Source organism: Adiantum capillus-veneris, chromosome 30 (assembly GCF_014529385.1).
Source record: "Adiantum capillus-veneris isolate H3 chromosome 30, ASM1452938v2, whole genome shotgun sequence".
Taxonomy (NCBI): domain Eukaryota; kingdom Viridiplantae; phylum Streptophyta; class Polypodiopsida; order Polypodiales; family Pteridaceae; genus Adiantum; species Adiantum capillus-veneris.
The window spans coordinates 72158372-72169471 of NC_140960.1; the positions used below are offsets into that span (position 1 = coordinate 72158372).

General features: G+C 43.6%; 1 protein-coding gene and 1 pseudogene across 1 annotated transcript; both read left to right on the forward strand.

The window, feature by feature from the left end:
* The first annotated feature begins 4325 nt into the window (after positions 1 to 4325).
* On the forward strand, positions 4326 to 4826 carry LOC147418181 (MFS-type transporter clz9-like). The gene has a single exon (XM_086507074.1). It carries the CDS (start codon positions 4326 to 4328, stop codon positions 4824 to 4826), a length of 501 nt encoding a protein of 166 aa, XP_086363200.1.
* A 4991-nt stretch (positions 4827 to 9817) lies between these two features.
* LOC147418182 (uncharacterized) lies at positions 9818 to 10430 on the forward strand (annotated as a pseudogene).
* The last annotated feature ends 670 nt before the right edge of the window (positions 10431 to 11100 follow it).

Sequence of the window (11100 nt, forward strand, 5' to 3'; positions counted from 1 at the left end):
TGGACCTACATCTATTTTCTATAGACACTAGTAAAACGGCAAAGCGTTCGGTGGTAGCATGGCCCCTCTTATCCTTGAACCCCTTGCTTTTGATAAATTTCATAAAGGCAGATCAAGAAAAGTTCTCTCTCTCTCTCTCTCTCTCTCTCTCTCTCTCCATAGGTTTAGTGTAATCTCGACAGTCTTCGACGGCCTCTCTCTCCCTCCCTCCCTCCCCCCCCCCCCCCCCCCCCCCTCTCTCTCTCTCTCTCTCTCTCTCTCTCTCTCTCTCTCTCTCTCTCTCTCTTTGTGTGCGTGCTATTGGCTTGTGTCACCGGCTTGCAGGGGAACACCATTGGATCCAGCTACACCCCTTCTCCATGCCATGTTTTCCTTCAAAATGCAAGCGAATGTGATTGCATCTAAAGAGACACCCTCACTTCACATCTGTCAAAAGTAGCATAGAGCTTCTTGGAACTGCCCAATTGGACATATCCCGCAATTAGAACATTCCAAGAGACAATATCGTGGTTAGGAGGCTCCTCGGGCACTTTTTGGGATTTATGAAGTGCACAATACTTATTGATACATGTCGACCAAGACGGTGCTAAGCACGATGTTTTCTTTGAACAACCCAAGTCTAACAATATCATCGTGAATTCATGTGTAATGCCACATGCCTTCAAGGTGCAAGTGTACATGATTGTTTTAGAAGGATGCCCTCTCTCTACATCTGCTGAAAATAGCCCGGAGCTTTGTGACCCTAACCCTTGCCTTTCCTTCCCACCTTGTAGAGTCCGAGATTCAGACGTCTCGTCGTAGAACCCCCCCTTCACCTTCTCATGTTTTCCTTTAAGATTCAAGCGTATGTGATTGCATCTAGAGAGACACCCTCGCTGCACATCTGTGTTGAAAATAGCACAGAGCTTGTCGGACCTGCCCCAATCGGACATATCCCACAATAAGTGCATTTCAAGAGACGACATCCCGGCCAGGAGGCTCCTCACACACTTTTTGTGCTTTATGAAGTGCACCACATTTATAGATACATGTTAACCAAGGCTCCACACACATTTTTTGTGCTTTATGAAGTGCATCACATTTATTGATACATGTCGACCAAGGTGGTGCTAAGCACGATTTTTTCTCTCAACAACCCCTGTCTAACAATATCATGGTGAATTCTATTGCCCATATGAGCATGTTGTGTAATGCCACATATGATCTCCCCCTTCTCCATGCCATGTTTTCCTTCAAGATGCAAGCGAATGTGATTGCATCTGGAGAGACACCCTCCCTTCACATCTGTGTTGAAAATAGCAGAGAGCTTCTTGGACCTGCCCTAATTGGACATATCCCGCAATTAGTGCATTCCAAGAGATGACATCCCGGTCAGGAGGCTCCTCACACACTTTTTGTTCTTTATGAAGTGCACCACATCTATTGATATCTCTCGAACAAGGTGGTGCTAAGCACGACGTTTTCTCTCAACAACCCCGGTCTAACAATATCATAGTGAATTCTATTGCCCATATGAGCATGTTGTGTGGTGCCACATATGATCTCCCCCTTCTCCATGCCATGTTTGCCTTCAAGATGCAAGCGAATGTGATTGCATTGGGAGAGACACCCTGGCTTCACATCTGTGTTGAAAATAGCATAGAGCTTCTTGGCCCTACCCTAGTTGCACATACCTCACCATTAGTGCATTCCAAGAGATGACATCCTCATCAGGAGGCTCCCCACACACTTTTTGTGCTTTATGAAGTGCACCGCAATTTTAGATACATGTCAACCAAGTCAGTACTAAGAACGATGTCTCTCAACAACCCCGATCTAACAATATTGTGGTGAATTCTATTTCCCATATGCCACATACCTTCAATGTGCACGTTGATTTTTGAGAAAACCTCAAACATGCAGATGAGCTAGCAGCCTAACTGAGAAGACGTCGAAGACTCGAAGGTGGACTTGGCACCTCTCTCTCTCTCTCTCTCTCTCTCTCTCTCTCTCTCTCTCTCTCTCTCTCTCTCTCTCTCTCTCTCTCTCTCTCTCTCTCTCTCTCGCATTGTGTTGACTGCTCTCGCCTGACGCCTGTGTCACCTTCCGTAGTGCAGTGGTCCAAAATCTTTCAGATGAATCCCGTTCCCCATTATAATAGTATAGATTTCTCATTAGCCTCCCTCTCTCTCTCTCTCTCTCTCTCATCATCCTGAGATAGATCTTTAAGGTCTCTTGGGATAGTTTCCTACAATTTTGAGATTCTCTTCTTCTTCTTCTATTTCCTTTCTACTCACCGTCTTTCTATTTTCTTTCTACTCACTGTCTTTCTATTTCCTTTGTCTATCTCTCTCTCTCTCTCTCTCTCTCTCTCTCTCTCTCTCTCTCTATATATATATATATATATATATATATATATATATCCTAATATCTCCTTAGATATAGTTATGCTCTCTAGCCCCCCCCCCCCCCCCCCCCCCCCCCACCCCAAAAAAAAAGAAAAAAAAGAAAAAGAAAAGTAATGCGAGAAGTGATACCGTGGGGTTTGGCCCTTGGTCTGATAAATTCCAAGCTTCTGCCTCATCTTTGATCGTCACTTAGGTCTCCATGCCTCTCTTCTAGGTTGTGTTGTTTGTAGTTACTGCTAATTAGCTCTCTCTCTCTCTCTCTCTCTCTCCTCTCTCTCTCTCTCTCTCTCTCTCTCTCTCTCTCTCTCTCTCCTCTCTCTCTCTCTCTCTCTCTCTCTCTCTCTCTCTCTCTCTCTCTCTCTCTCACACTCACTCACACACACACACACACACAGATGCCTCAAATGGCGTCATCATCAAAATCTCATAGGTGGAGAGTTGCCATCAGTGATCACAGTGTGGGGTGCAATGGGTGAGACCTATAGTGGTGGCGATATCCTTGCCCATGTCTAATTGCCAAGCTTTCTCTATTGTAGGGCACATGTCCTGCTTTGCAGTTTGCAATAACTCCCACACAGATGGCGGACCGCGACATCTCTCTCTCTCTCTCTCTCTCTCTCTCTCTCTCTCTCTCTCTCTCTCTCTCTCTCATTGATCGCACGTTGTATCGTTGTTTACTATATCACGTAGGTTTCACTAGCTTGAAGGAGCCAGAATGAGCTTCTGCTGATGCATGGCAGGGAGGGGGGCTGGAATCTCTCCCCCCATTATATATGTATAGATATTGGCATCTTGTGTAACGCCACATGCCTTCAAGGTGCATGTGTACATGATTTGTTTTAGAGAGATGCTCCTCTCTGTATCTGCTGAAAATAGCCCGGACCTTCGTGACCTTGACCCTTGCCTTTCCTTCCCCCATTGTAGAGCCCGACGAGCTTCAACCGTCTCCTTGTAGACCTCCCCCTTCGCCTTGTCATGTTTTCGTTCAAGATGTAAGAGAATGTGATTGCATCTAGAGAGACACCCTTGCTTCGCATCTACTAAAAATAGTAGAGAGCTTCTTGGAGCTACCCAAGTTGGACATATCCTGCAATTATTGCATTCCAAGAGACAACATCCCAGTTAGGAGGCTCGTTGCACACTTTTTGTGCTCTATGAAGTACAACACATTTGGGATGCATGTCGACCAAGGTGGTGCTAAGCACAACGTTTTCTTTCAACAACCGGAGTTTAACAATATCATTGTGAATGCTTTTGCCAATATGAGCATGTTGTGTAATGTCACATGCTTGCTTAGTCCTCATGGTATGCACCCAAGGAAAATTCTTTACCTTGAGAATCTTCCTTCACTTCTACAAACTCACCGAGCAATGCAATCGACACATCATGGCCTCTTCTGCCCCATGTGAATGCAGAGCATGCTTAGTAGATAGACATCCGCAACTTGAAGGACTACTTTGCACTTTTCTTTTATTACATAAAAACAGAGGAAGAGTTTGTTGTTGTGAAAGAGTTCATGTACAACCAGTTTTTATGTGCAAACAACCTCCCAAGACACCTCCTTTTATCTCTCTTAAACAACCATTGCCGAAGGAAGAACCTGATGAAGATTGTGTGCCACATTCTAGCCCTTACAAGCCAGCTCAGAACAAAAATTTTTATTAAAAGAGTATTCACGCCTGCTGGAAGATCTTCCCCTCTTCGAGTAAGTTTTACATACACTAAAACATATCTTCCAATTGATTCACAGATTCATTTGTCTCACTCAACCACAGATTGGACAGGTATGGCAAAGAGAAAACAAGCCATTGCACCTTCACCACCTACAAAGACCAAACAACCATCGAGTACAGCACAAAGGAAAACGATGCAAAAAGAGGGTGCGATTTACGCCAATAAGGAGAGGGAACGTCAACCTACAATCTCCAAGAAAGGAGAATGGCCAAAGCTCAAGGAGGATTTGCAATCCATCTACATCAGAGAGGATTTGCAATCCATAATGATCTCAAAAAGCTTTACATGGGACATTCCTATCCACCCACCCACATTTGGAATGCAGACGAAACTGGATTTTGGAGATCTAGAGATAAAGGCATGAAAGTGTTGGCAAAAAAGGGAGCAAAGGTAGTGTATGGAATCACTTGTGATTCACGAGAGTGGATGACCATGTTGTGTTGTGTAAATGTAGCAGGACATGCCATTCCTTCTTTCTACATCTTCAAGGGTAGCCAAATTAATGGTGATTACATTCAGAATTGGGAACAAGGAACATGTATGGCTATGCCAAAGAAGGCGTGGATGACAGGCATGCTATTCAAGGCATGGCTAAAGCATTTTGACAATGCAGTGACAGAGACCGTAGGAAAATTTCATAGGCATCTTCTAATTTTGGATGGACATGGTAGTCACGTGTCAATAGATGTGGTAGAGTACGCTTAGGAGAAGGGAATAGACATCATCACGCTGCCCGCCCATACATCACATAAATTGCAACCTTTAGATGTAAGTGTCTTTAGATTATTAAAAGTAATTTTCAAAAAGAAAGGGACATCTGGTAGCAGAGAACTTCTTTGAGACAAGCATCAAAGATAGAGCTTGCCACTATAGTGGCTAAGGCAATTTCATCTTCTTTCATAGAATCCAACATTAAGGCGGGCTTCCGAGCTACAGGCATTTGGCCGCTAGACTCATCAACAATTCGGTTTGAAGGTATGCCAAGTAACCATATCAATCTAATTGAAGAAGCAACATATGACTTGGGGACAGAGAATGCAACAACTAATGGTGAGCTTTTTTCTCAAGTACAAAGCACACCAATGCAAGAAAATATTGAAGATGAGGCAATCCTTTCCTTACACAACATGGCCGCACAATTAGAGGAATACCTCTTGGGAGAACATGGAGGCCAAGTAATGACCTTCACACAAGTGATGGAGGATGCAAACATATCCACCTTTCAAAGAGGTCTGCACGAAATTATTTACGAAGAGAGAAAAGCAGTTCTAGGTAATGTGGCACATAGAACTGATAGTAGTGAACAACCTCCTTTGAGGAATTATACTTCTCCAATCACTCCAAGGTCATGGTCGCCAGAAGAAGTTGAGAAGCAGTATCCAACCATAGATGAGAATGCTAACATCAACCATCAGAGCCACAATAGCAAGAGATTGGGAATAAGCACATCATTGACCTCTTACGAATTCCATCAACTGACGTATCTGTGAGGCAAGTGAATCAGGAGGCATATATAGACTATACAAGTAGTTTAATTCTAACATCCTCTCAATATATGGAGAGTATGAGAGAAAAAACTGCCAAGAAGGAGGAGGTCGCCCAAGCAAGGGAAGCAAAATGTTTGGAAAAGGAGAAAAAGAAAGTTCAAGTTCTTGTAGATAAAGATGCCACAAAGCAAAGAAAACTTGAAGCAGAACAAGTAAAACAATCGTGCAAGAGTTGGGAAGTGCAACAACAAGCATTTGAAATCAGAATGCAAGGCATCTTATGGGAATGCATATCTACACAAGGACTATTTGTAATACCTTTGCATATTGATCATCCATATCAGGCACTAGCGCGCAGGCAAAGGATGGACAAATTGCATCTCAAACGACAGTCACTGAATTCCAACTGATATTATTGCCTCCCTAGTTCTAATCATGCCAAGCAATAATTATTTCTCTTTCCTGGTTAGAGTTCCTACTAGTAGCTATTGCAGTTCATTGTCTACAAATTATTTTACTTTTTTTCTTAATAATTACCTTTTGGTTCAACATGGTAAGGTTCTTCTCCAACCTTTCCTTGAGAAAATAGAGTACACTTTATGATCTCCTGTTTTCCTCCTTATTAAACAATCAATGTAATTTTTTCTAGACAGAGGTACAACTTCTCAAGAACTTCATGTGCCTTGGGTGGTTTGCTATGTACTACAAATCAAAAGATGTCTTTGGTCAAGTTCTATTTCTACAAGTTCACCCTTCAACAAGTTGTGCATACATCAATCACAAGAGTTTTACTCTGCAAAAGCTTTTTTTATAGTTTTCCTCTTATTTATCTTCAAGATACCTAGCTTAACAAACATTACAAAGCATGAATTCAAGAGTGCTTGAGTGAGGTAGAGACCTCACTTGATGTATCACAATAGCTCGAGAGGACATGTGGCTTGAAAAGAAAACACACCCTTCATCTAGATTTACATTTATTCACCACCTGGAGCATCATCTCTTCTCTCTCTCTCTCTCTCTTAATCTGTGTGCATGTCCATGTGCATAATCATGGTAGTTGAGGCAAATAATCGACCGAGTTCTTTGTTGGGTCTCTTCGGCAACAGGTACCCCCCCCCCCCCCCCCCCCCCTCTCTCTCTCTCTCTCTCACACACACACACACACACACACACACACACAAGCACCCACTCACTACGTTTAGTTGATGTGATTTGCTAGGACGCCATTGAAACATCCAGGGGAAATTTTCCAACATGGAATTGTATGCCCCTGTGGAGCCTCAGAATGTTGATGTCCTTGCGATAACTACCTGCTTTTTACCTCTCTATCAAAGCCTTAAGGCCTATCAGTAGAAGCAGACAAACCAGGCGATGATCACCTATGCAGCAGGTAATCAAAGTCCTTGCTTGTTATGTCCATTTAGCATTCAACGTTTTCTCTCAAGCTTCAAAAACAAGAGCTCTTCTTGTTGCATGTCTTGAAGCTTTGCATATGTCTCTTACTTTATTGGCATTTTTATTTTCTCCTACTTGCCCTGCTCCCATGGTTCCAACCTTCTAGCAGCAAGCGGCCCCACTCCCCATCCTTCACACACAGCTAGCACCATCATCAAAGCAGAAAAGAAAGAGGCCACCCACTAATGACATACGCAGACCTACACCGACCCTCCAGAAGCCCACAAACTTCACCTCATTGAATTTAGTAGATTTGAATCGACGATCCTCATCTCCACCGGCCCATAACATTGTTTCAATAGGTCTCTGCTTAGCGTCATTTGATGATGATGGCTCAACCATTACTAGCTCCAGGGTTGATACCAGCCCTGCATGTGTCGGCAATGAGCTTGCGTCAAAGCTTCTTCATCACCAAAAAAATATGCAATAGCTTTCTCAAGTTTGAGTTGAGCTGGCCTGAAATCAGAGGCATTCTGACAGACGGGAAGCTACACAGGGAGGGAGGTTGAAGCGCTTAGATGGAGAGAGAATTTTGGAGTAGAAACGGCGTAGATGAGGAGACGCAGAGGAGGGAAGGGAGGCAGGCCGGGGGGGGGGGCAAAGATGAAGAAGTGAGCTAGACAGCTCCCATTTCTTTGTCTTTGCGCATTCTCTCACCGAACCCTTATTAATAGGAATTTGGGAGGCGTTTAGTTGGATAGAGCTTGTCCATGTGCTTGAATGTGACTGGCCCTTTAACCAAGGGTGATAGGCACATGATTGGGTAAGTGCTAGTCTCTGTACACGTTAGGTAACACACCATGATTCCAATCAATGGTGGACATCTGCAGGGGTATCCAATGTCCTCCTTTTCACACCCTTTTTTGTTACAAAGAAATCATTTTTTCCGTATTTACCCCACCTCCCTTAACTGGAAGACTCTTATCTTTTTTCCTCATGTTCAATGGCACATGGAGCTTTTGAACAATACCTTAGATGGCCAAAACTGCTCAATTTTGACCCCTAAAATACTCTCCCACTGTGGCCTTATCGTGGCCCTTTTACCCTATAGCTTTCCATTTATGATGATGATGTATATGGTGAGGTTTCAACCCATGAAGCTTGTGATCTCCCTTTTGATGGGTAATCAACATCTCTTTTTGGAGTTTACATCATGCATCTCTTTTCTCTTTATGTGCGCGCGTGTGTGTGTGTGCACGTGCATGCGCACGCACGCACACACACACACACACACACCATGAATGCTACTTTCACTAATCCACCCTAATCTTACACTCGGTATCCTCCATTTTCAACCCTGCCACAAAACTTTTATCATGGTATCCATCAACATACGTATATACATATATGTATGTATATACATATATATAGCATGTTCTAAGATTTGGTGCAAGTAGGTGTGCCCTATTGGCCCTTTGTGAACTATTAGTGAGAGCTAAACACTCCTCAAGCATCCACGTTGCTTCCCTAGACATCATATGTCTCTCCTCGCTCCATTTCAATCTCCAAAGGTGTATCTTTCAAGATTTGTTGACGTTCATGCGAGGGTTTCTCCACACTTAGAACCAAAACTCCCTTGAAAATTGATAGATCAAACCCGTGGTCAACGCTTTCTCATATGAAGTTTTCCTCTAGCCATCCCACCATGTCAGGCTTGTTGTTTCCTATGGTACACATTTGATATAAAAAAAAACCTACATCCTGTAGTGTATGATGCCTACATCTTCATCTACAAGGCTCCGGGCCATCTATCATTGGTCACACTCCCCCCCCCCCCTCCCAAAAAAAAAAGTTTTTTCCATTTTGAGATATTTGCCTTTTTTTCCCAGAACTCACAAATTGTGAGAGCTATATATTAACTCCAAAAAGGAGATAATAACAAATATAGCTTCCAACACCATTTCTTCCTCTTCCAAAACCATTGTTCCTCTTTGTTTGTTTTCTTTCTAAATGGCAAAAGCAACCTCCACTCGCTTTTTCTTTTGAACCCAAAAGGAGCATCTCCTAAGTATCATATCTACAATGACTTTGCGTAACGCACTCAAATGGTAAAAGCAACGTTTTTCAATGCGTTTCAATGCGCAAGACTCATAACCAATTGAACACACACAAGGATTTTTTTTTTTTTTGCAAATCGCACAACTCTCGTACTAGGTGACAAAGTACCCTCGTGAGCGCCAACGAATCACTTGGTTGCATTCAAGCCGATGACCCTAGTCACCAAGGATGAAGGTTCAAACAACCAAGCTAGCTCCTTAATGATAGCTCTACAGGTTCGCATGTGAAGATACTTTTCAGTGTCCACAAAAGAACAATGTTATACCTTAAATGAGTACATGGTTACGCATACAACCATGTGTATGCATGAAACGTGCCAAGATGAGAGAAGAAATCCTTAGCTTGTGGCCATTTAAAGTGTTCAAAGAATACAATCTTCGTCTCCACTAATTGTGTGTAAGAAATGCAGAGCAAAATAGGATCTTGTAACAAGGAGAAACTAGAGGGAGAGAACCCTAGATAAGTCCCCTGTTGTTGCCATCCCCAACGATCTGCATTGGGTTGGGGCACCCTCTTGGTGCGTTTGTTTGGCGGCCGATTGCAGTGTGCTCAGCTTGGGGCTCTTTCGGATCTGTGCTGATAGCCGAGCTAACAAGGGGGAGCGTCCCTTGATGGTCGAAGGTCCAGGGGCTTGTCCTAGGGAGGGACTCCCTGATAGACTATGCCACTCTTGGCAACTTGTTCTCTCTAGCAGAGATGATTTTTGGCTTTGCGGGCTTGGCTCCTCCCCAATGGGATGAAAACCTTGCTTGCCTTCCCTTAAGGGTTGCAGAGTTGGGATCGCTGGTGTGGTTCTCGGATCCGGTATTGATGTTTCTGCTATGGGTGAGGGTGGGGGGCAGACGAGTGAAGAGATTGGTGGTGGCAACATGCTTCTTTTCTGTGGTAGTCGTGGGCTCCCATCTTTGGGTGGTGGATGGTGCTTGGCTCACTGTCGAATCCTGTCAGATGGTGGTGGTTTGGCTTTCTTGGTTGACACAGAGAGGTGTTGCATGGTCCTCCGTCTTCTTTGGTTTGTTGTTCTGGTTCTTTTTCGGTGCTAAGGAGGGTATGCTCAAGAGGTCAAGGTGATGTTCGGTGGCAGCATCCGCACCTGGATGGCAGCTTGTGCATTCTCCTCAGGTGACGGGGACTCGAGCCCCGCCCTTGATGAGACTTTACCTCTGTTTGGTTTCTCTTGGCTTTTATCTGTTTTTTTTTGGTTTGGGCTTGCTTTATCTTCTATTTGGGACGAGTATGGTCCTGTGGGCAGGGTCTGACACCTATGGAAAATATTCTAGTATCTTTTTGTGGTACTGCTTTTATGTGAGGGATGGCCTCCCATGTTTGGGCCTGGGTTATGGTTTTATGAGATTTGTTGAAATGTTCGATGTCATGGTTTGGTTGTTTCTGATGAGCTGGCTATGGTCGATCCGGATGGCACGGTCTGTGCATGAGGGAATTGTGTAATGTTTTGTTTTATGCACTATATATTCTACTCACCTATTGGTGGTTTTGAAAAAAAAAGGATCTTGTAATAAGGAGAGTAGAGAGAGATACGATGAAATTAGATTAGTAACAAATCAAAATCTAGATTAACACAATCACAAAGTGATGCTTTCATCTATCCATGCATTTTCAAAATAGAGTTTAAATGGTGATATAAACAACTAGAGCTAGTTGGAAGAAATACAAGGGGCTAGTTATCCTTCAATATATAATGCCATGGTTCATAGAGATGGACTCCTTATATGGTACAGTGGGTGGGTGGTAGATAAGTGTGTATGTGTGTGTGTGTGTGTAGTATCGACTATGCCAACACATCATCCGCCAGCACATTGGCCACCAACCATAGTACTAATGGCATGTACATATGTCTTAGTATTGCATGGAATACTCTTAAGAATATTTCTTCAAAAATTTGTCTCCAGGGTGCTACACCCAAACCCCTGCATGGGGCGGCACTGGCCCCCTAGACCCCTTAGTTGAGGTTGTTGCTC

Bases quoted from the DNA above. Each gene is read 5' to 3' on its own strand.
- LOC147418181 (XM_086507074.1), top strand. From the start codon at position 4,326: ATGGCCAAAGCTCAAGGAGGATTTGCAATCCATCTACATCAGAGAGGA.